General features: G+C 44.4%; 2 protein-coding genes and 1 long non-coding RNA gene across 7 annotated transcripts in view; all 3 read left to right on the forward strand.

Annotated features, from left to right (window-relative positions):
* Positions 1 to 2,019: 2,019 nt before the first annotated feature.
* On the forward strand, positions 2,020 to 3,484 carry LOC132450236 (uncharacterized). The gene is made up of 4 exons (XR_009523816.1): positions 2,020 to 2,069; positions 2,229 to 2,298; positions 2,750 to 2,838; positions 3,207 to 3,484. It is a non-coding gene; the product is annotated as an uncharacterized LOC132450236 (long non-coding RNA).
* A 5,207-nt stretch (positions 3,485 to 8,691) lies between these two features.
* Positions 8,692 to 17,052, forward strand: LOC132450219 (protein ABHD1-like). Of its 2 annotated transcripts, XM_060042277.1 has the most exons (10): positions 8,692 to 9,564; positions 9,733 to 9,893; positions 10,072 to 10,254; positions 10,909 to 10,954; positions 12,284 to 12,396; positions 12,483 to 12,572; positions 12,950 to 13,123; positions 13,279 to 13,327; positions 13,725 to 13,890; positions 15,351 to 17,052. In XM_060042277.1, exons 1-10 carry the CDS (start codon positions 9,448 to 9,450, stop codon positions 15,554 to 15,556), a joined length of 1,305 nt encoding a protein of 434 aa, XP_059898260.1. In that variant the 5' UTR covers positions 8,692 to 9,447; the 3' UTR covers positions 15,557 to 17,052. The 2 variants fall into 2 exon arrangements, with proteins under 2 accessions (XP_059898260.1, XP_059898261.1); XM_060042278.1 differs by lacking the exon at positions 12,483 to 12,572 and having other exon boundaries at positions 8,725 to 9,564.
* A 415-nt stretch (positions 17,053 to 17,467) lies between these two features.
* Positions 17,468 to 25,396, forward strand: part of prkg3 (protein kinase cGMP-dependent 3) — a 14,505-nt gene continuing 6,576 nt past the window's right edge. Inside the window, exons 1-12 of one of the 4 annotated variants that reach the window (XM_060042253.1) lie at positions 17,468 to 17,610; positions 18,163 to 18,393; positions 21,201 to 21,290; positions 21,568 to 21,618; positions 22,074 to 22,200; positions 22,876 to 23,042; positions 23,638 to 23,751; positions 24,031 to 24,136; positions 24,323 to 24,386; positions 24,612 to 24,689; positions 24,968 to 25,056; positions 25,305 to 25,370. In XM_060042253.1, the coding sequence (XP_059898236.1) occupies positions 21,203 to 21,290; positions 21,568 to 21,618; positions 22,074 to 22,200; positions 22,876 to 23,042; positions 23,638 to 23,751; positions 24,031 to 24,136; positions 24,323 to 24,386; positions 24,612 to 24,689; positions 24,968 to 25,056; positions 25,305 to 25,370 (950 nt within the window). In that variant the 5' untranslated portion in view covers positions 17,468 to 17,610; positions 18,163 to 18,393; positions 21,201 to 21,202. Of the gene's footprint in view, positions 17,611 to 17,961; positions 18,394 to 20,464; positions 20,616 to 21,200; positions 21,291 to 21,567; positions 21,619 to 22,073; positions 22,201 to 22,875; positions 23,043 to 23,637; positions 23,752 to 24,030; positions 24,137 to 24,322; positions 24,387 to 24,611; positions 24,690 to 24,967; positions 25,057 to 25,304; positions 25,371 to 25,396 lie in introns of those variants that run through there. The other 3 variants (XM_060042252.1, XM_060042251.1, XM_060042250.1) reach the window with 3 other exon arrangements.

The raw sequence follows: 25,396 nt of genomic DNA on the forward strand, positions 1-25,396 counted from the left end.
GTTCAGCGCAACCGAGAGTTAGTTGCTGCGGCAACATACGCCGTGGGTCTAACCTGCTCGGGAGGTGGTTAGACCTACTCTGAGTTTGTTGTCTATGGCTGAAGGCAGCTCTCCGACAGAAGGAAGTGTTAGAAATGGCATGTCCTTTTCTACGAGAGCCTGTGGACGTAGAGGCTGCGATCCTCAGAAGGAATCTCCGTGAGGAACGATTATTAAGACCCCGGTTGGATATAATTTATTTTCCTGATAATTTTCTTCCCGAGCGCTATCGTTTTTCAGCGCAATCTATCATTTATTTAGACCACCTTCTCAGCCCCCATGTTAACTGTCAAACGCACCGGGGGCATGCTTTAAGTTTAAGTTTTGTTTTTTTATCGCAATTAACGCATGTGCAGAATGATCCGCCCCGTGCATCCCACCCGCTCTGTACTCCAGTCACTTCAACGTTGTGGCTTTCCCATGATCAGAGTAGTTGACTAACCACGGACCTATAACTGCTGCAAGTCAAGAAACTCATTTTAAGAATGCAAGGCAGAAAAGACCCTGGTACTGCTTTTAACCAGATGCTGTTCTTCTCTACATGCACATGCTCAGCATAATCGTCTGCATTGTTCACTGAAATAAAACCCTTTGAGTAAACTGTTCAACAAAATAACTTGTCCCACCACAGCCCATGTTCTAATAAAGACAATCTACTTATTATGAGGATTCCTTTATTTCCTGAAAGCACAAAAAAAATTATGTAATTTATATTGGGTATGTTTTTAGAGCAGGGAACAGTATCCCAGTTTGCACCTCCCCCACCTTTAACTTATGTTCCAAAATTTGGATCTCCAAAGCATCCTTTTTCATCTTTTGAATTGTTACAATTGCATGGAAGTTGGTGAGGGCATCTGGTTCAAGTAGGGCGATGACGCCATCAGATGATTAGACAGTGCAATTATTACTTGAGCCAGAATATTGCCCCATCTAATTTGCAACGCGCTGGGTTGCGTGTACATATTTAATTATTTTGAATAACCAACCTCTTATAAAGGCACTTCTATCCTGGGGGGTGGGGGGATCAGAGGAGCTCCCCCCAGTGATGCCCTCATCCACAGGACGCATACTCTGTTGGCTGAGGGCCATCTCCTCAGCCTCTGTGAGGGCTGCAGAGGTGGACCCCCTCCAGTCTGCCGGGCCTCTGCTTTTTTTCGATTTGCTAACATGGAGGAAAATTTTACCCTAATATTCAGTAAGCGCTATTTTGAAGACATAGGCCCTACACATATATATATATACATATATATATATATATATATATATATATATATATATATATATAAATAATGCATTTTGCCTAGGTGTAGCCTTCTAATATATCTAAATCCTATTAAATATTGGCAGTGTTGGGGTAGCTGGGAAATGTACTACTTACATTTACTGCTTAAATATAGGCCCATCACATGTTGAATATATAGCTGTTAAATTAGGTAGAGCAGGCAAAACAGCACAATTGATTTGATTTCAATTAAACATTAGTTTACCTGTTTAAACTATATTTTTGTACTTCATCTTCATTTGCTGCCAAGTCCTCGTGGGGCAACTCGGGGTTGCGTAAATTGACACACACACACACACACACACACACACACACACACACACACACACACACACACACACACACACACACACACACACACACACACACACACACACACACTTTACATATTGAATAAGTGGAAGATATTAAACTTTCCTCTTGTTTTATTTTATTTTACCAATTTATTTTACTCACGCATTGACTTGGTCAGCTACTGCCAAGCTCTCTCTCGCGCTCTCGCTGCCGCGGCGGAATTGCTTTTTTTTTGTTAAAATGGGTAACTGTTCGGCATACGCGTTCATTAGAATTTCCAATTCCGTGGGGGAAAAGTAAGTGGATCTACGCTTTTGGTCCATGTTTGATCATGTTATCAGAGATCCATTGATGATGGCTCTTCATAGTCAACAGGCACACCCAGGATTGAAGGAGTCACTGGGGATGAAGATCACTGCTCAGGGGCTGACGACCACTCATCTTTCCGGAGAAGGTACATCTACAGCTGATGTGATTAAAGTTCTGCAGTTCAGATCCAATGATAAATGGTCCCATACCGTATCCACAGCGTCCTCATGGTGCAGGCGGTCAAACCTCCACCTCTTTGAAGAGACCAAGCAGCTTGTTGACTGAGTGGTTCTTTATAATCAAGACCTCGTCCCGGAGCAGAGGACGGACCTAAGGCCCGCAGCGCAGCCGACTAGAGACTCCATGTGGAACCGGTAAGATACTGGATTGACCATCTTGAAAACATTTTCATTTATTCAACAAGGTTAGTTTTGTTTGGCGGGTATGTTGCTTTGATACTAGGGGCTTCTTCTGTAACAAACTTTCTAGAGAATAAGATCAGCGGGATGTCCTTGAACAAGAGCCAATGGCTGAAGGTGCTCAAACGCATTCTTTTGACTCGCTCCTCTACTATTGCTGTAATCAAGCTGGATGGCTATTTTGCTCCTTCTACTGACAAAATCAAGTCTGCCACCTGGTGGCTGATGAGGGCGTAGCAACTCGGGGTACATTGGAAACATGATAAGAAGAGCCTGTTTTTGATGGTTGGATCGTACACCTAAAATCAAAATATCGCCGAACCCCATGTTGGACAATGCTTGTTTTCAACTAGCTATGTTTAGCTTTAATTTATCCTTACCTTTTCTTGTGACCCATTCCCCTTAGGTTCAATTAAGTTGACCTCTCCTTCAGGCGACTTAAAGGGAGACCAGATGTGCGGCAGCTGGGTGTCATGGTGCAGAGACCCAACGCTGGTAAATATTGACTTCCTCCTTGAACAGACCTAACGCGTCAAACGGCAATTATATAATCCCTCCTGATCTTTATAAAGGTCTGAAGACAAGTCTTTTCTGTGAACATCTCCACTGACTAGTGTGCTCTTAATTAAATTAAAGTTAATTAAATGCAGTAACTCCAATGCACCTGGAGGCTCGTATTGAATTTTTTTTAAACCTGGTTCTCCAGCACGAGGACTGTTGCGGAAAATAAATGCTTGTTTTTTCGCTAATTTAAGTCTATGAAATCAAATGCTGATTGAGACCAGGTGGGGCTGTTCCTGCATTTATAGACATTTGATTGCCCTTGACACTGATTCTACTTTTTGCATCAATTTACTTCACAGTACTGAACTACACCAGTGTGTCCTACTCCCATAAACCCTGAGGATCCCTGGATGGCTACACCAGCACATTAATCCACACCCAACATCAACACACAGCGCACACTCTATAGAGCTCGTAAGTCCGCCCCTTGCGGCGGGACCTCGTGAGATCGTAAGATATGACTGGGTTTCAATGGAGAGAAAGTAATTATTTTCTCCATTTTATGTTGCACCACATTTTGGGGGAAGAATGTTTGAATCAATCTTTGTCATTCATTTCTGTACTCCATATCTGTAATCCCAGCTGTTGTATTTTAACACGGTAGCTGGGAACCCTCTTTATAGGGAGCGACAGGGGTAGGCAATTAAAATCCTAATGGGTCCAGTTTCAAAAAAAATCCTCAAGCTTGGGTCCGGGGGTCTATCACACATTTTTTATGACCGTTGTTTTCACTGATATAGGACTGCATGTGTTTTATGTACCAACAGTCAAGGTGTGCATTATGATTCAGAGGCATATTTAGCCAATATAAGTAGGCCTACTTAAGGCGCTAGTAGTATCAGTGTCTGTTTGGTCAACAACTGACTATCCGCCACCGTCTCGGAGAAGATCAGGCACACATGCTTAGAGCTGCATGCAGGCAGAATGAACACTCCTCTTTAAAAGCTCTGTTCTCACAATCTACCTTTCTCTTCAACTGCAATGAAGCTTTCTCTCTCAACTGAAGGCACTCTTTTCTTCTGTCAATTTTGCCGCGCTTGCGTGCACCAGTCGCACAGCTCGTAGGGCAGGCTATCATCTGATTGGCTACTGGCATTATAAGGTTTAAGCAAAAACATAGCCTACCATATAGTTATAGTTAATTTAATGTATTTAACGGGTTTATAAAAGTCACCCAAACATTAGTTGTTAAAATCTCTTGGTCAAAATTATATATACCCGTATTGGTCCGAATATAAGACGACCCTGATTAGACGACCCCCCGTTTTTCAACACCAACAGATTTGCAGACCAGATTTGCAGAACAAAGAACGGTGAATTAAACACTTGTTATATCAATGACAATAATAATAATGCCAGTAAAGGCCACGGCACTTTCAAGGCAAAATATGTACAGTATGATTCAAAATTAATATCAAGCAACATTGGGAACATTTTTAAATAACATAGAAAAATACAGGCCACATATTTAACTAAACTTAACCAAAATTAAGCCAAAACTTCTCCTCCGATCTCTGTCTAATCGCTCACACACGTCCTCTGCCCCGCTGTGTTTGCTCTCGCTGTCATCGCACCCCAGCTGCTCCGCTTCCACCGGCTCCGCCCAAAGCGCGTTTTCTCTGACGTTTTCAAAAACTCTCCGGTCAACCTCACTGAAACGGCCACTTTGAGGACCACGGTAGGATTTGCGCTGACTGTTGACGTCTTTGAGACGTTATTTTGGTGCTCGCCATCTTCTTACGTTACACTCCGTGACCCCAAACATCTTGGCCGCTTGGCAGTTGTTACTTGACTCTGCCTTATTGACGACCATTATTTTAAAATTGGCATCATAGCTCCTCCGCTGTTGTTGATTGACCTGACCCACTTTTGAGCCACTTGTCTCTAATGGTCAGCCTGTCTTTAAACACCGGTAACGGTCTGGTTGTTAAGGACGCTGGACTACTTCTTCCCGGAACCAATTTCTGGCGCAACCTGCGGCCGCGAATGTGTATTGACATTTAAAGGGAGAGGCGAAGAAGAGAAACTGCGCTCTGAATACTAGACCCCGAATATAAGACGACCCGACTTTTTCGGACCTATTTCGATTGGAAAAAAGGCCGTCTTATATTCGGACCAATACGGTATATAAAAAAAAATCGCATTATTAATATTATTGTTGCAATTGTGTCTCGGTCCGGAGAGGACGTCAGTTGGGTCCGGACCCGGACCGCGGTCCGCCTATTGCCGACCCCCGGACTAGAGGGACGAGGCTGGAAGCAAACCTGAGCCTGGATCTTAACCTTCTTGTTAAACCTAATGCCGCAATTTAACCGCAAATAAAGTGAGGCCTAAAGTAACTTGACTCTCTTACCTCAACTTGCTTGCCTAAACTCGCTTGTCTAAACTCGCTTGCATAAAAGCTAAACTCGCTTGCATAAAACCTGAACTTGCTTGGCTAAACTCGCGTCGCTTGCCTAATACCTGAACTCGCTTGCCTAAACTCGCTTGCCTAAACTCGCTTGCCTAAACTCGCTTGCCTAATACCTGAACTCGCTTGCATAAAACCTAAACTCGCTTAGCTTGACTCGCTTGCCTGTACTCGCTTGGCTAAACTCGCTTGCATAAAACCTAAACTCGCTTGCATAAAACCTAAACTCGCTTAGCTTGACTCGCTTGCCTGTACTCGCTTGGCTAAACTCGCTTGCCTAAAACCTAAACTTGCTTGTCCAAACACGTTACACAAAGTTAACCATCCATAATCTTTAACCCAAACCAGACTTGTCCCTGGGTCGCTCCACTGTCAACGTCTCTTTAGCAAAAGGTTGGAGTGAAATTCATTTTTGTGCCATTTTCATGTGTTCCTGAGTATTTCAGATTTGTGGTGTTTCACATGAGACCTTAATGGGAACTTTTCTTTTTCTGCCTGCATACGTAATGCCTACATTAGTAGGGTGATCACTGTTGATCCCAATATTGATCATTAACCACATCATTCTTTGGGATTACAAATCATGTAATTTATGAGCATATTTGCAAATGCCTCCAAATATCAGATTGTGTAAAAAAGAATGAAATGTAACCTGCTTGATTTAAAGAAAATAAAACATCCAAATATTATAAACCTGTTTTGTGTTGCTCTCTTACCATGTGGAAATGAGCTGATAGATATGTTTAGCTCTGATTTGCTGCCTCCTTTTGGTGTGGTGCTGGGATTTGTTTAATATACTATTATCATTTCCAGGATAAGTTAATAACCTAGTATAGCCTACCTGGAAAAGTAGGGCTATGATGGCCAGGGCAGGCCGTTTCGGTGTAAGTGAAATCCGCGAGCTGCTGATCATGTGAGAGAAGGTTATGTAGTCACATTAATAAATACCTTGTAAGATGGTAGGCCTACGATCTACGAGAGACGCAGAGGAACTTTCCTTATGAGGCTTTTGTCGGGATAAAAAACAAGTGCTCAGCAAAATGAACAATAAGTTGAAGTTTTTGCACTTGTAAATAGTTAATTTCGTTTGTAGCCTTTACTCAGACGTGAGCTCATTCTTGCATGTGGGTGTCCGGCTTGGCAGTGTAAAAAGGCCTATACATCATCCTGCCCAACAATATGGGCAGGATCTAGACCAAGCTCTCCTAATCGGGTCAGCAATAGCCGGGTTTCAATGCCCAGAATCTGAGTTTGAATGCTACTGAATTAATGGAATGTTGCATTTTTTGTTTTACATCATAGATTCTAAATTGCGCGCCAATCAATGAAACCTTATGCGGATTCAGATAGTCGGCTCTTTGCTACACATTAAGATAAATGTAGTTGTCACACAAGCTATTTTTGTAAATATTTCAGGGGGGCAAATGCCTTGAAAAAATGTAGTGCGTTCAGGATAAGGACTAATGTGCATATGTCAGCCTAGGCCTAATCAATTGTGTTTTAATATCTTCAGCATTCATATTATTGCAGTCTAATCTTTTCGTAGGCTATTCTGTTGATGGCCTTGATGGGGAGATATTTTAACGCTTTTTAACCCCATTTTCCTGCATCATTCCTGCGTCGCCCCCTCCTACGGAGCCCATTTCAGCACCGTGTCAGTAGACGGTTACAATCCTACGATCGTCGTGAGTGCAATGAACGCGCGTTCGAAGCGCTCCAAAGAAATTTACGATGGCTTGCAAGATCCATCGTGAGAATGATCGTCGTTATCGGATCGTTATCGGGAAACGGAGCCCTGATGCCCATGATCCTCTGTTGGTGCTTACATTGATAGATAGATTTTGGCTCTTATTATGAATATTCATGACATGCAAACATCTCGCCTCTGCTAGGCTAACAGCACTGTCGTAACACACGCACGTACAAACACAGGACAGGAACACACACACACACGGCCACGGTGGAGAGGTCATCTCTCTTATGACGTCACAATGAGCTGCATGACGTTGGAATTTTTTTCTAAGAATCTTTAACGTTTGCATGTCTACTGTTGCACACACATTGAAAAACGCTTCTGAACAAAAGACATCGCTCGACGATTTCCGTCTGATTATTAATAAGCTTATTCTGTCTGTGCTATTTCTGCAAGGAACGAACGGAAAACAAAGGTATGTTACGGTCACTTAACGAAAATTTTTTAATGATTTACTAGGGAACGGGCTGTTAAATAGGATTCATTTTTTGAGTTTATAGGCTCTGTCGTATGTGTGCGATCGTTTATCTGACGCATCGTTTCATAACGCGGCCCTCAAGTCGGACAAGTCGTTTTATTTTTCCCATCACATTTAATCGGTCTACACACGTAGGTGAAGGGTTTTATTTTGAAAGCGTTGCGAGATACCACCCAAAGGCTGTTTAGAGTAAAGGCGCACGAAGATTTTGTGTGACGGCTGGCTTAACCGCGGATGAACGAATGGCGGCTCACTTGACCGCAGTCTCTTTTTGAGACACTTTTAACAAAAAAATGTCCGGGCGGAATTTCAAAATCGTCCGGGATTTTATTAAAGCCTCATACATGTTCAATACATTGTTGTTATCGATTTTGTATCAGTTCTCACCACACAACGACGTCTCATCTTTGCTGCTTAAATGTCGGTATGTAATGGTATGGAGTTATTGAAACTTACTACGTGTAAAAAAGACTAGAAATTTAATGTTTATTTTTAAGCCTCGAAAGTTGCACTGGGTGCCTTTAATTTGCGTTGGGTTGCGTCGACCTCTGGGTTGGTCACAAAGTAGTTAGGCTACGCCCTCCCCTACTCAGTTAAGGGCCAACAATGCATATATTAGTCACCATGTCTGTGGACACATTTGTATGCAGTCACATATTAATATACTGATTAAACTGACTAATGAAACTATATATGAATATTCGTTGTGAATGTTATTCAAGTCCCATTATTAATATAGGCTACCCACCGCAACATATATTTGATAGCGAATTCCTACAAAATAAATAGCCTACAATAAGATCATCTTATAAGATGATCATCTTATAAGATGATCTTATTGTATTTATTTATTTTTGTTTAAATAAAATAACAACGTATAAATACGCGTCGACTGCAATGCAGCCTCTGCTAACTGAGCTGTGGCTCCACCTGCAGACGAACAAACGAACCACAGTAACTGACTGTTGAGGTTTACCAGGGTTTTAAACTAAACATAAATGGATAGTTTAGAATACAATTCAATCAATTCTTTATTCAACTTTTATTTTATTTTTTACATTAAACACACAAGCAATCACACAAACTCATTCGTACTCAAAAGGGACACCGTATTTTGCCCGAAACCTCACTAAACCGTTTTACCAATTATACAGTGAACAAAGCCTATTATTAGCTTTGATAATGGTCATTGAATTGCTTATTTATTATTTATTTGTTTATTGATATTATTTGGATGCTAGAGAGTCGGGGAGAGACTCGATAGATTTCCGTTTCCGTTATATGTTTTGGATAATGCTTGGTCCATTTAGTTCCTTAAAGCATCACATGTTCTCCCGGGTGGTTGATCTGATCCCTGCCATGTTCTTAATCAAAAACAGCTTAAACAGCTCACAGAAAGCCCTGGCTCCGGGGTAGACGGAAAGAAGTCCGGATCATCTCCGGAGTCTAAAGCCCCCGCAGCCCCCGTGACTCCTGCCTTACTGCAGACGCGCTCTTCCGCTCGTATCTTCTTACTTCCACACCTGTCAGTGGCGAGTCAAAAGGTCCTCGGTCCCTCCTCACGTCCTGTCAGGAGAACCCGTCTGACAGGTAGGCAAGGAGCAGCTGACAGGATCACCTTCAGCAACACCCCGGTGCTCTGAGACCAGTACTACCCAGTCCGCTCGCCGAGGAGGAGAGCCGCGCCGGGAGGGAGACGCGATCGCAAAGACATTTTCTCATAACAAAAATATGATATTACTCTTATGAAGTGAGAGTATGCGTTATCACGGTTTTTCGTGATAGTCGGTTTGACTCTGCGTCTGGTTAAATGCCAACTGGAACCACTCGTGCCGTTCATTGCTGTCTGACGAAGACACTGAGCGTTTCTCGGTACTCCTCGGCAGCATCGCCCTTGTCATGCTTCTATCATCCCATTTGGAAGTAACGGGGATATGCAGGTACCTCCCCAGGCCTGTCACCCTAGCCCTCTGCAGCGCCGTCCTAATGTACTACCTATGGGCTCGCAAATGCCAGGTTAGTTGGAGGCTGGGGAGAGCGGTCACACCATTTTTCTAGCGGATTACTGTCTGTGTTAGCCGGTAATCGGGTACGACCCACTTCACGTTAATTTGTGCAGTTAATCGATGGATCCATCCGTCCAGATATCCTATTTGAAATGATATGCGGTGTGTTGTGATTCAGGCACCGGTGCTGGTGTGTAGTGATGCGTTCCGGGGTTTCCTCCACAAGCATTGCCCCGCAGTGGTTCACCGCTTCTGTCCCACGCCCTGGTGCTGGGGTGGACGGCTCCAGACGCTGCTCCCGCTGCTCATCAAGTCCAAACCCCGTGTCACCTACCGCAAGTAGGACCCCTCTTCTGACTGAGACCCTATATTATCTATTATATCCTATGTTTCTCGATCTGGCTGAGCCTGGCAATACATCCTTCAGATCTGGGGTTTACTGTCAAATCTTCTTGAAGAGGATTTGAATGTGTTTTATGTGTGGGATTAAACAGCATTATTGCTGCCCTATACACAGTGAGGCGCTACGGACGGCTGATGGCGGTCGAATCTCCCTGGACTGGGTGGACAACGTGTCCAGCGAGGCCTACCCTTCGTCCGCCACGCGCCCTACCGTCCTCATCCTGCCCGGGCTGACTGGGAACAGCCAGCAGCTCTACGTGTACCACGTGGTCAGCCAGGCCACTCGACGTGGATACAGGTCAGGGGCGACCGCTCCCCCTCGCCCAAACTTGGTCCTATGGGCACCATTCAGTTGACATTCAGAGGATAGCATGCAGCAACAGAAAGGGAGATCATCAACGCAAACCAGTGTAAACCAAAGGGTTTATACAAGGATGCAAAGCTGATCCCACCATTTAGTGGTGGCAGCCCTACTGCTGGTGGAGGGTAGAGAGGGAGAGTGATGACGCAGGACTTAAAAAGGTGGCCCAGGTGAACCATATCACCTGGTGACCTACTCAGCTCCACACGCTGATGAAGAGACCTTTGACATATATTCATAGACGCTGCATTGACCTTTGTATCGTATGTCAATATTGTCGAGGCCAAGACCGGCATGTTATCGAAAACTAGTAGAAAGGGAGGCAGACTTTTTTATGCAATAAAAAGCACATCAATACAATTTTCTATTTAAAATATATATAATATAATTTAATGAATAATTATTATTTATTCTCATGTATTATTTTTTGATACCGACCCAGTCCTGCAGGCATGGCAGAGACCAGGAGACAGATGGACCGAGGGACAGACAGACGACCCAGGGACAAGATGTAGTTATGTAGTTTGGTTTTCTGGCGCCTGTGTTCAGGCCCGAGATTGAAGTTATACTCCCACACGTCCCTCTCTCTAGGTGTGTGGTCTTCACCAACCGAGGCTTCGATGGTGAGGAGCTTCTGGTGAGTCCAGTGTTCATGTAGAGCTTCAACCGTCGGTAGTAAATATGCAGTGTGTGTTCCGTGTGAGGCCAAACAACAAACAACAAAATGTGCCTAAATGGTTCGAACCCATGACCCAGTGTCATCCCTCAAACCAGTTTCCTAGCTAGAGATGAACTATGTTCCAGCTGGTGAAGCCTCAGGAAATGTTTATGTTTACCAAACAAACCAGTAGCGTAGTCCATCGTCTGACAAACAAAATATCTTCATCCATTGCGCCAACACTGTACAACTTAAGTACTGTTAAGTACTGGCAGCAGTTTCGCCAGTAAGGTACTGATTATTTAAAGTAATCTTACTGTATAATATACAGTAGATTACTGTCAGAATTTCAATGTAAATCTACATCAAAGTCTTACAGTGCATTTATGGACAAACAATACATAGTGTACAGTACTCCTCCCTTCAGAGATTCAGAGTTTCTCTTCGTACATCTTATCGTACCAATAGAACAATTCTTAGGCTTGGTGGCTGAACAGTCACAAAGCAGCAACCGTACAAGATGTAAAAGAAAAAATAAGTAAAAATGAAAATAGTAGCAGCACCACAATAATAGATTAAAAAAAATCTGGGAATAATTAGTAGAGAAATTAAACAAGTAATGTACAAGTAATAAAGTGTAGTGAAGTGATAAGTCTTCAATTACATCTTCGGTATCTTGGAACTCTTCCCGTGATCATGAATTATTAAGAATCACCTCCATGCTTGTCGGGAGGGTCAGCCTGAATCGTTGACAACATGTCGATGCTAGCGACGACAACAACTCATCGTTTCAACTTGAGTACATCTCCGGATCAGTCCAAGTGGTTTTAAATGTCCCCTTCGCTTTGAAAGGGTTTAAGGACAGAGGACAGCATGGCCCTCCCGCTTAAAAAGTCACTGTCCATGTCACATTACTCTTACTTATGTCTATTTTAAAACCCTTCAACCATCTGCAGTAACGATTTCGTTGCAGTCAATAAATCCCTCCACTTCAAATTGAAACGGGAATACCCCATAATGCATTGGAAGTGGGCATGGTTTGTAGACGGAACGACGATGGTACAAAAGGAATCGTGTATTCAAGCAATCCATCAGTGCGTCGATACATCAATACATTGATTTACTGTTGTAAGGGACTGCATTGAAGGCACTTCTAAAAAGCCCTAAAAACACTAAATTGTCCTGATGTGAAGCTAATGAATGTCAGCAGAGGGAGTGTCAGTGTGAAGGCAGCCAGCGGGTGGTTATAGTAATTCCACCCTTCAACAATAAAACCTAGCCCCCTGACCTCATGCTCCTCTTCCCCAGACACCCTACACCTTCTGTGTTGCCAATACTGCAGACCTGGATCATGTGATCCTCCACGTTAAAGCTCTACTCCCCCATGCCCCCTTGTTGGGCGTTGGGGTCTCTATGGGCGGGTAAGTGTCCCCTTTAGATTTGGTTTTGACTCTTTTTTTTAACCTTGTGACTTCAGGATAAATAAATCCACCGTCAATTATTCCAGAAGAAATTACCTCAAAGCCCCAGTTTTGAAATTTGCCCCCTTGGAATTCCTGGTGCCTCTCATCCCTAAGATCTGGGAATGCTCGGCTGGGTTGGTACTCTGGAGAATAGTTGCTAGGAGTGTGTTTGTCGTGTTGTTATTTCTTTGTTCTTCTGTCCATGGTGATTTCCCTGGTTTGTAACTGACTGAAGCAGCGGTGTTGTCTTCTCGTTGTCCTTTTGAGTGTATGTGCACGTTGAAGTGTATGTAGGTATATAACGTTCCCAATTTGTTTATTTAGGAATTTTCTTGTGTTTGTCTGGGAATAACCGCTTATAACCGACCGATCAACTAACCCTAACCTGATCAATTAACAGATTGACCAATCAGGTTATAACAATTCACAAAAACAGATAAATTGGATGGAAACTAAACCTTTGTTTAATATCTTTTATACTATATTTTCTCACCCTATTGTGTCTCTGAAGCATGCTGGTGCTGAACTACCTGGCCGATAAGGGCCCCCGGTCCGGCCTGGTGGCGGCCCTCACCCTGTCTGTCTGCTGGAACACCCAGAAGTCAGCCGAGTCGGTGGAGCGGCCAATCAACTGGCTGCTCTTTAACCGCCATCTGGCCGCCAACCTCTGCAACGCCATCAGCAGGTCAGACCAGCCGCCCTGTTCCCCAGCCAACCCTAACCCTAACCCAAACCCTAACCCTAACCCTAAGATGAGCCGCCCCTCTCCCCAGCCATCCCTTCAAAGAATCCGTCCCACGTCTTACTCAGGACTCTGATGTCATGTTTTGTTTTTCAAAGGAACCGTAAGGTATTGGACAAAGTGGTTGACATAGACCATGTGATGAAGGTATGGCCTTTTCCACGTCCTAACATTCCCAGAATGCATGTTTTCCTAATAATAAGCTCATTTTTTCACGATTAAACTCTTACTGGCACTTGTAGTATTAAATAGTATTAAACATCGTGCAGCATCTTAACCTTGCTATCTTTGTTGTATATGGAATGGGTTAACCAAGCGATTGTTACTGCTTGGCACTTGTTTCTATGAACATCCGTACTTTAGCGTCAGCGATATATTGTTGTTTCTCTTTCTTCTAACAAACGTACTTATTGTAAGTCGCTTTGGATAAAAGCGTCTGCCAAACGCCATAAATGTAAATGCCAACGTAACTCCCTTTTAGGTTCATAACGCATCCCATCTTGATGACTCTTCCTCTCTAATCTCTCTGATTCACTCCGTCCAGGCGCGTACCATCCGTGAGTTCGACGAGCGCTTCACCTCTGTGGTGAACGGCTACAAGTCGTGCGCCGACTACTACAGCGAGGCCAACCCAGACATCAAACTCCCCAGGACCGCCACACCCGTCCTCTGCCTCAACGCTGCTGATGACCCCCTGTGTCCCGGGAGCAGTGAGTGGAGCGGGGTCTACGACCCACAGGGAAGGGGGGGGGGGGGGGGGGATGATTCAGGCAACATTGCGTTCAGGGCTATTCAACCTCCTTAACAAGTGAGCCGAAAAGGAAAACCACTGGGGGTTCATGGGCCACACAGAGTAAAACTATGTGAATGAATCGCTACAAATAAATCGTACTTAAAGTAGTGTTAACTTAATATATATGGTACTACTACATGGAATAAACTTGTCAGACGCATTCCTTCCTTCTTCACTTTTAATCGTATCATTATAAAATATTTTGTTCTCACATATTTTGGACACGTATTTAGAATTCAACAATGTTGTTTGAATCATCACAAAACAGAACTACTGTACATATGAGACATTATGAGCCACTGAGTCAGTGAGAAAGATTGCACTGCCTTGTTTGGCTCATCCTGAGACACTCATGCAGCTTCTCATAGGTCATGGAGCAACGTGCCATTGTTCTGATGGCATTCATATGAGAAAAGCTAGACTCACACGTATCGGTTGAGCCAAACATTGTCAGAATAAGTGTTGCCAGTTCCTGATTGTGGGGTACTGATACTGGCTAGTATCATCGGCTATACACAGAAACCTGATTTGCATGCAACTATGTTTCTCCTTTATTTTATTTATTTTCCGCATGCAATTTCTTGCGGGCCAGAAAAAAATTAAGAGGGGCCGCATTTGGCCCACGGGCCGCTAGTTGAATAGGCCTGCGTTAAACCATGAGTAAAAAAAAACATGTACAACTATTAGTGTTGGGAGTGTTTAACATGGATGTGCTCAAATAAAATGTTCATATCGCCGCATATCGGTAAACATACACGCAGAGACCGATAAATCTGTGCGAGGCGAATATCAGACGATAAAATCGTACGACCGATATATATCAGTTGGGCACCAGGACGAAATCCCACACAATTGTCTCTGTTTCGGATCCCCTGATGTCCACGGAGTGACTGTAGGCATCCTTGGACATAGCTCTTACTCATTCCATAATTACAATTACAATTAGGGCATTTGACAGACGCTTTTATCCGAAGCGACTTACATCGGTTAATACACACCGACGGCAGAGTCAACCACGCAAGGCGACAGCCAGCTCGTCAGGAGCAGTAAAGGTTAAGTGTCTTGCTCAGGGACACATCGACACGCAGCTAGGAGGAGCTGGGGATTGAACTAGCAACCTTTCAGTTACAAGACAACTGCTCTACCTCCTGAGCTAAGCCGACCCCAGGCGATTCCTCAACAACCTTTCTGCATTAATCTTGATATGTCTTTGAGTAACTGCTTATTGGCTGCATCGTAAACAAGTAATTTACTATATTGGTCTTTTATCGGCTGCAACAAATCTGACAAATTAATAAAAATCAGTTGCATCCATGGTTGTCATTTATCTAAACCTGCCTGACCCTGACTGTCCCCCCCCCCCCCCCCCCCTCCCAGGCCTCCCCATGGCGACGGTGCAGCACCTGACCAACATCGCCCTCCTGGTGACGGCCCATGGGGGCCACCTGGGCTTCCTGGAGGGCCTGCTGCCCCGGGGCGAGTGCTACATGGACCGGCTGGCCGGCCAGTTCATGCAGGCGGGCTTCGAGCACACAGAGGAGCTGGTGCAGGCCTGTGGCAGGCAGCAGGAGGTGGGTGCCTGACCCCCCCAACCGGATGGGTTTGGGTTAGGACCCAGGAACACACAGAAACAGCTTTATTAGTATGATCAGTATTATTTTATTTGTAGAAGTAGTAGTACTGGTAGTTATAGTTGTAGTATTATTAATATTTATTTTATGATATGATTCTTATGATATAATTATGATATAATTATTATTATTTTTATCATTATTATTTTCTTCAATTTTATAAGTAGTGTTATGATATTATTATGATATAATAATAGTGATTTTTATCATTATTTGTATGATTATTAATATAAGGAGATTTTTTTTTGATTATTATGATATAATAATAATTATATTTATCCTTATTATTTGTATTATTATAAGTAGTATTATGATATAATTATGTAATTCCTATTCTTATAATTCTTATATTATTATTGTTATTATATATTCTTCATGTTATACAACTTTCATAGCGTCTTCGCTCATGCATTGTTTTACCTTAGTGGTAAACGGCCTGGTTTTGAGCTTCTGTCTCCACGCACAGAAGGAACCATTCAGGTGCCTCAGAATGTGAACTGTAGTGTCTGCAGTTCCCCACCGTCCATCTCCCCACCAACACAGCCTCAGATTCACTGCTATAAAGCCCCTTTTCCATGATTCTTTTCACAAGCAGTTTGTTCGATTTTACAGACCGTTTTTATTAAATGCCAATTTGGATTGTGGGGTTCTGATGTCAATGCAATTTAATCGTCTTTAATAATTTTTCCAAAGATGTCCTTGCTGTTCGCCAATATGTTCGCCACTGTTACTTCATGACATTGACGTGACATTATGTCTTTCATTGAAACAGAATGCTGTAATCATTTATTTTCCTTGTAATGTTTGACAAATAATGTTTTCCTAGAAATCAAATATCTAGGAAATCGGCAAATAATTAACCCATGTATAATACATGTATATACTACGCGTTGGATGTATCGGTAGACACCAAAATAAGTATCTAATATAAATATGGTATTTACATTAATTATTAATATAAATGATTTAGTGAAAGGTACACATATTCTCCTTAGTTTGACCACTGTGGCCTTTCTCAGGGTTTTATTCTCTTGTATATCATCCACAGTACTGCATTTACGACCATGAATGTGTGCCTCTGTCACCATGGCTGCTGTTTTGCTCTGTTTATTCGTGCACATTTTGTCGTGCCAGACTTTGCAAGAGGAAGTACAAATCATTATAGCCTATTGGAAGGGGAAGTTTGATACTAGGAAGCTGTCAAATGTTTGCACTACCAGTTGTCACGGGCATAATAACCACTTCAGAATCATGCGATTCCGTCCTGCATTATGTGTTTATTTTTGTAACAAATGAAATACACCAGCCCTGCTAATGCCTAAACCATTGCAATATCAATCCCAGCTTGGCAGCACTTGAATGAACTTCTCACAATGACCACTATTTGTCATGTGTAAAAATGTAAAAAATATTAAACTATAAACTATTTAACTGAAATAAAATAAGAACGTCTTTTATTTCGATTTCATCCTCATGCACGAAGACAAGAAGAGAAACCGCATCCTCTCTCCTTATCGGGCTGCGTTCCTCGCAGGCTGAACCCTCCGCTTCCTGTTCAGCCCTGCTGTCAACACACCCCTTCAAGGACCACACCATTGTTTCCTTTGGGTTGCTTGTTTAAAGCACGTCTTTAACCTCAGAGCAGGAAAAGGTCACGACAGGCCTTGTTGCCGGTCACCCGGGCGCGTTCCTTCACACCGCGAGCAGACCCGACCCATACCCATGTTTTATCACAGCAACTTGCTGCAGCTCGCCAGTGTGTTTTGGAGATTGATTAACCCGAGGGACTGACGATGATTAACAAGAGGGCAATAAAGACTTGAGTTGCCGGCCACCATGTGAACACTTGAACGTCTCCTCGCTAAGAGACCTCTAATGACGCCCTAGGGCCCTGGGACGTTCACAGCGCTGTGGAAAAAACATATCCTTATAGAGGTGACATTTTTCCAGCATTTTAGATTCAAGCTCCGGATTAAAAGTCACGTCAGCTGCACAGGGGAATGCAGGTGCGCTGGGTAGATTTGCATCACTCACACACCGGCTTCGCTATGAATGGGAAATGTGTCTTATGGAATATGAGGCAATATTTGCATTTCAACGTTCATATATTCTTTGTTAAATTTAGGGTAGGCAATTTATTTATAGATTAATTACCTCCAAAAAATGTTTTTTTTTTTTGTTTTAAATCAAACTATGTTTATATAATTCATTATTTTGAAGATATCTATTTAGCATTACATTTTTTTTTCAAATCAGCAATTTCCCGAGTTCGGTTAAAAAAAGGAAATCTCCCCTCTCTTCTCCCACTTGATGGGAAGGGCGGAGTCTCAGAGCCTGGTGGTTAATGATTCAATACCGGAGCTGCTGAGATTGATAGAGAGAGATATTGAGAGAGAGAGAGAGAGAGAGAGAGAGAGAGAGAGAGAGGGAGAAAAAAATAATGGCATAGGGACCTGACAATAGCAGAAGGTGAGAGTCCTGCCAGGAGAAGCTCAGCGTTCATGTGACTGTGAACCAGACAGATCGCTGACAGCTCCTTTACGCTTGTATCTGCCCAGGTGTGTGTCCAGTCTGCATGGGGTCAGGGAGTGCATCCCGGACATTCTCCGATCCACTGCCGATCCAAAACGATTCACCTGGCAGCAGCGGGCCGAGGCCGGCTGTACCTGCAGAGCGAGACGTCTACACATACTCCAGTCCGGGCTAGCCCTTTGACTCCTACAGATTGATCTGATACCGATCAAAGGAACTGGACTTGAACCCTTCCTAATCTCCACCACCGGCTCCAGGTGAGTGCAGCTCTGAAGACATCTCTGCAGGTCTTCTGTTCTGTAGAGGTTTGGGTGTTAAAGAAGACCGGAGACATGCACGCTCCTAACTATCTGGCACTGATTGTGCCAGCTTTCACATTTGTTGTTGGTCTTAGTTTGTGTATTTCATGGGAATCAGGTCGCTGTATTCAAAAGTTGCGAAAGGGTCAGAATACGATGGCATGACGTTTATTGTGGAAGGTGGTCTTGTCCCAATCTGGTCCCATGCTCATGCCCTTCAGTGTGTCTTCGTGAGCATCACATCCTCCGCCAATTTTATGCAACAAATACAGCATACCAGATATGCCACCGGTATTACGTAATGATGTGTAACTTTCCATTGTGGCCTGAGCCATGAGCCATAAAGGTTTAACACACAACAACATTTACAGCTGCGCCACATTTTCAACATTTTCTTTACTTTCACTCGAAAAAGGTCATTCGCACGTTCGTGTCTCATGACATGGGTAATGTTGAGGTTTTTCGGGTCCTTGTGCGTGTTCAAAGGCAGTTTCACTTGTTTGCAGGACAAGTCAGGTCACCATGACAACAGTACCATAAAGTTTAATTTGATTTGGTTTGTTGACTCCAACACAGTGTCGTTCCCATGTAATACAGTTTCACCCATCGATTCTTAACTGATTTAATAACAGGCCCCATATCTTCAAGAACTCCAACTCCTTTTGAGACACAGGCAAAGCACGGCTGGATCCTTCCAGAACAACCTCGCGTCTTAACCCTCTCACACGGAGAGAATGGTTCTTTAAATAAATTAAAACTAGCTATATGTGGTCCATTCATATAAATAACACAGGAACACTCCACAGTCGAGTCTATTCAACAATGGGCTACATCTCTCTCTGTAGTCGTATTTCTGTCACTCAGAGACTGAGTGTTGAGTTTCAGCCCCACCTCCGATGTCCAACGTCCAAGGTGAGAGCGTGGTGATTAGGGTCAACCAAATGATTACAGTCAAACACACTCGGGTCGTGCCGCCCTGAGTATATAAGCAGGTCTGTTTGATAGTGCAACGCCACGTTTTAAACTGATGCAATGTGTTTGATGTGTCAATATGGAATACACACACATACGCCCGCACGCCTGCACGCACGCACGCAAAAACATGCATGCACAAACACACACACACACACACACACACAAAAAACACACATACTGCAAACACTATTTGTAATTGACAGCTCAAGTATATTTTAGATCATTTATCACAATCAGGGCTCTTGTGAACTGATCGATGGAAAGGTCACCAGGGAAGGGAGGAAATTGTATTTTGTGTGTGTGCTTGTGCGTGTGCATCAATATGATCATCAATATGATTTTATGACCGATATGACGATGTGAATATCAAGGCCTGCTGATGAGAGGGGATCAATGTGTCTGCTTTGATCCTTTCAGAGGAATCCTCTACACTATATATGGATCTCAAAATTAGAAACATCTCGCTCAAACAGAAGCACACTACCTGCAAATCACAGGGACTGTAAGTCAGTTCCATTTAATTTTTATAGACCTTAACGTCTCTGTGTCTCAAAAAACCCGGATTTGCTTCAAAGTTGTTGTTTTTTGGTATACACACTTCTTTGGTTTAGTGTTATTGGCATCTCTAGGGCAAAAGTCAAAGCGATGACAAAAAACGATGAGGAGTGACACCTAAACAACCAATGGTTATAAGCTCGACACAATCACAAACGTTAGGGATAAGCCGGCCATACTCTGCATACTATTTTTAATTATAGGACCATCATCGTGGCAAACACAGCTGTCATAACACTAATTAGGGGCGTGTTCTTTTTATGTCTCGGTGCACTTGGACCAGTAGACTGAATTGGTAGAGGTAGGTCCTCTGACTGTACACTGTTTAATAAATGAACATGCATTTTTTACACACTGTGTAGAAATAAAATCGACTAAATGTTAACTTCCTCCTTCCCGGTTGGCTATGGATCCGGTTGGACCCAGCTAATGTCAATCAAACTGATGATGCCATATGTTCAGGGACTTTAACAGTTAGAGCCTCAAGGGGCATCCGTTTTATGACGCCCCCTTACAATGATACAACATGCCCACATTTACGACGCCCGCTTGCCCTAAGCCCTCTCAAAGTGGCCAGGAAAAACTGGCCATTCGATGCCTAATGGATAGACATATGGTACAATGGTCGACTGAAACAAATCGAAACCAAGGTAGAGCTAGTCAGTGCATTTGTGTTTAGAAAATAGTCAATATGAAAACACCATCAGGACTGTGGGTCAGCCGGGTCATCCGACATACTGAAACACTCTAATCATAGGTCTTAAATGCCAAGCAAAAGCCAATAACGTCTGGGTCTCTCCGAGCCGTTCCCTGATCATGTGTTATGTAAAGGAGACCTGCATAAAACCGGTCTGGGGTCGGGGGTCTCCGAAGCGTCTCCCGTAGCTGATGCTCTGCATTATTCAGACGGGGCCGTGCTGGAGCTCATCCTGCAGAGAGCACTTCAAAGCCATCCCGCTACAGGGGACTCCAAGAGCGACAGAGTAGTCGCGCTTTTAGTATCCTGCGCTAGTGCCACGGTGTGGCAGAGGAAAACTGTCGCACTGCCTGTCGGTTGGAACCGTCACATGCTGCACGTCCGTCACCGCGATGTGGTTGGTTTGGCAACGTCCTTGACGTGGCTGCTGTGTAGTGTGTGGTTCACCGTGATGGCGCTCAGCATGGTGTTGCATGTGTGACCTGTGTGTTGTAATACTGTGATACTGTAATACTGTACTACTGTCCACTTCCTGCAGCCATGGAGAAACAACTGGAGGAGCTGAGGCAGCAGCTGGAGAAACAGTGTCAGATCAACCAGGAACTGAAGAGGCAGAACAAGGATCTAGGTAGGAGAAACACAACAACAACAGCAACAACAACATCAACAACACATAAACAACAATATACAAAGCCTAATATGCTATCTAAACTCTGAAATGAATCAAACGTAATCCAGAACCAGTACAGGATCACCGTGTGGAAATATCAAGTGTGGCAATATGCAGTTAAACTTGAGTCAGGCTTGTGATTGGTTCATTCTATGCTGAGGAAGACTCGTGTTCATCAGCGTGGTTTGGTGAAGTTAGAGTGCAAAGTGTAACTCTCTGCCATTGGTTGTTTCAGAGGAACGACTCCAGGAGAAAGAGAAGCTGTTGAGTGAATATGAAGACACAGGTGAGATGCCCAGTGCACGCACACGCACACACACACCTGGCACAACGCCCGCACACACACACACACACACACACACACACACACACACACACACACACACACACACACACACACACACACACACACACACACACACACACACACACACACACACACACATACATACACACAAGCACATACACATATGGCACAAGCATGCAAGCACACACACACACACACGTGAACACACACACACACGTGAACACACACACACACACCCACACACACACACACACACACACACACACACACACACACACACACACACACACACACACACACACACAGAAAAGCACACGCAAACACACAAGAACACACGCACACATACACAAACTCATATCTATAAATAGAGACACACAAACAGCTCCAGCTGACAGACCTCCCCATCCCTGCGTTCCTATTGGTCGGCGCCACAGAGTTTCCCTCCCAGAGCAGTAATGATGCGGCCCCCGAGGTCAGGAAGAGCCGCGCGGCCGTCATGGCGCCCGAGCCAATCCCTGAGGGCCTGCAGATCACCCGCACACGGGTCAAGAAGACCGCCAGGTGAGTGACAGCGCACCGCTGCCTCTGATTGGCTGCATCAACTGCGAGATGGAACAGTAATGTCGCTCGGCAACAAATGAAATGCAAAGGAAATTAAAGTGGGGTGGCGGAAGCTCAGGAGGTAGAGCGGGTTGCCTGGTAACCGCAAGGTTGCTAGTTCGACGTCTCCGGGGAGCTCCTCCTAGCGAGTGTCGAGGTGTCCCTGAGAAAGGCACCTAACCCTAACTGCTCCAGACGAGCTGGCTGTCGCCTTTCATGGCTGACTCGGTCGTCGTTGTGTGAATGTGTGCTTGAATGGGTGAATGATGGCCATATTGTGAAGCGCATAGGGGGGCCACAGATGAGTAAAGCGCTGTATAAATGCAGACCATTTACCAAAAGCAGGGCTGCCATCGACATCACAGAGTGTGTCTCATTCAGTTTGAAATGTATCATGTGTAAAGCGTTATTACAGAGAATATAAAGCACAACAGGAGCTATACACTGTAAAAACTGCTGTTATGAACAATACTTAAGGATCACGATTCAGTAGCTATAAAACACTGTGTGTTATGCAACAACAAAGATGACAACAACCAACATCTAGTTATGTTACTACTCTCCTATAACGAATGTTATATGGCAAGGCTCGTGAGCAAACCATTTTCACAGTCACATATTTTTAATTTGACCCAGCGAGACCAACCTGATCGTCAAGGCGATCCAGAAGAACGACTTCCTGAGCCGGCTGGATGACGAGCAGACGGCCATGATGGTGGACCTGCTGGTGTCACATGACTTCAGTCCCGGGCAGGAGGTCATAGCAGAGGCCTCTGAGGGGGACACCATGTACATCGTGGCAGGTACACCTGGGGGTTCATGTGTGTACATGTCGCTGTCTCCATGTGATTCTGATGATGATGATGATGATGATGATGATCTCTCTCTCTCTCTCTCGCTCTCTCTCTCTCTCTTTCTCTCGCTCACACTCATTCTCTCTCTCTCGCTCTCTCGCTCTCTCTCTCTCTCAATCCCTCTTTCTCCCTCTCATTCGCTCTCTCTCTCTCTCTCTCTCACGCTCTCTCTCTATCTTTCTCTCTCTCTCTCTCTCCCTCTCTCTCTCTTTCCCTCACTCTCTCTCTCTTTCTCCCTCTCGTTCACTCTCTCTCTCTCGCTCACTCTCTCTTTCTCCCTCTCTCTTTCTCTCTCTCTCACACCCTCTCACGCTCTCTTTCTCTCTCTCTCTCTCTCTCTCTCTCTCTCTCTCTCTCTCTCTCTCTCTCTCTCTCTCTCTCTCTCTCTCTCTCTCCCTCTCTCTCTCTCTCTCTCTGTCTCTCTCTCTCTCTCTCTCTCTCTCACTTACTCTCTTGCTCTTGCTTACCTCTCTCTCTCTCTCTCTCTCTCTCTCTCTCTCTCTCTCTCTCTCTCTCTCTCTCTCTCTCTCTCTCTCTCTCTCAGCGGGGGAGCTTGTCGTCACCCAGGGGGGTCGACAGCTCAGATCCCTGATGTGCGGCGATGTCTTCGGTGAGCTGGCCATCTTGTATAACTGCAAGCGCACGGCCACGGTCAAAGGTACGGAAACCACCCTTGCGACTTTTGATGCCTCCTGTGAGGTGCATGGGTATCACAGGGGGTCCGTCACTGAAGATAGCACCGGCAGGATAATGGGTTCGATCCCCGCTGTCCGAGCTAACCTTGAGCAGGACGCCTGACCCCTTACTTGCTCTTTAAGGACACTCAGGTATCTGAGTTCAATGTAAATTGCTTTGACTAAACGTGTCCAAAACGAGGTAACTGTCGGACTGTGATATGTTTCGGGACTAGCTCTTACTAGCGGATGTGTACTTCCAGCCAAGTCTGCGGTGCGGCTGTGGTGCATGGAGAGGCAGACGTACCGGACCATCATGACCAACAAGTCCAAGAAGAAACGGGAGGAGCTACTGGGCTTCCTGAAGACGTGAGTGGAGAGATACGGCCCTTGTCACTGGAATTCACATTTACGTTATCGTGTCAACGGCTACGTCTCACTTATAATGTAACGCTTTGTGATTTTGCAAAATGGTTCCGCACAGGGTCTGTTTTGGCCGGATGGACTTCTGGAGTAGTGTTCAAAGCCCCTTTGTCTCTGTGTTCTTGTCCTCAGGTCCAGAACTCTGAAGGACCTGAACGATATCCAGCTGTCTAAGATCATCGACTCCATGGAGGAGGTAGGGACTCTCAGTGGATAAGTCTAACAGTGTTGAACAGTAGAAGCTTAGTGGTTAACATCAGATAAATCTAAATCTACTATTGTCCTTTCTTCTAGTTCTTTTTTTAATATTTTTAAGGACAAATGTTTCAGTACTTCAAAGCAGTGTCTGTCAACATTGCGTCGGGGTTGGTATTAAAGTATCTGAAGAGTGTTGTGTGCGCTCTGTTTTTGTGTATCTCAGGTCAAGTTCCAGGACAAGGACACCATCGTGCGAGAAGGAGCGGAGGGAAACACCTTCTACATCATCCTCAAAGGCGAGGTGAGCTGGTGCCGATCTGATGTTGCATCACACTGTGCTCGCCCCCTGTGCGTTCCTCACCCTCTCACACATCGTTGGACGAGGCCCAAAACACAAGACATGTTTCATAACTAGATATCTAAGCAGCAGCCATCACCATAGACATTCATTTTATAAACGAAATGATTGCTGGTGTTTTGCCTGAATGTATGTATGTAAATCATTGCACCCATTGCTGAATCTAAACTCTTCCCCCTCTTCTGTTCCCCTCTTCCACGGTCCCTGTGTCCGCTCTAAAGGTTCTGGTTTCGAAGAACGTGAACGGCTCTCAGAAGCAGATCCGCCGGATGGGGAAGGGAGAGCATTTCGGGGAGCAGGCCCTCATCAGGTAACCATAGCAACGGTTTGATCGGAGTTCGGCAGACAGTACACTGTGTGATTGGAATGTTGCTCGTTACTTAGTTAAGCAGCTTTGTATTTTAACTTTCTGTGTCCGTGATAGTTAGTTAGTTTCATATCGCCTTCGATCCGTCTAACGATTTAATAACTTTTTGTGTTTTCCGCTAATCGTTCGTTTGAGTATTTTCATAGTATCATGTGGATGAATGTTTTTGTGTCCCTCGTGGGGATGTGCAGGGAGGTGAGGAGGACGGCTACGTGCACGGCCGACGGCCCGGTCACGTGTTTATCCATCGACAAAGAGTGAGTTCTCATTTAAACCGCTCATG

This window comes from Gadus macrocephalus, chromosome 21 (genome assembly GCF_031168955.1).
Source record: "Gadus macrocephalus chromosome 21, ASM3116895v1".
Lineage (NCBI taxonomy): Eukaryota > Metazoa > Chordata > Actinopteri > Gadiformes > Gadidae > Gadus > Gadus macrocephalus.

Bases quoted from the DNA above. Each gene is read 5' to 3' on its own strand.
- LOC132450219 (XM_060042277.1), top strand. From the start codon at position 9,448: ATGCTTCTATCATCCCATTTGGAAGTAACGGGGATATGCAGGTACCTC. The intron at 9,894-10,071 runs GTAGGACCCCTC...CCCTATACACAG, and splicing joins CCCCGTGTCACCTACCGCAA to TGAGGCGCTACGGACGGCTG. The intron at 13,124-13,278 runs GTCAGACCAGCC...TGTTTTTCAAAG, and splicing joins CTCTGCAACGCCATCAGCAG to GAACCGTAAGGTATTGGACA.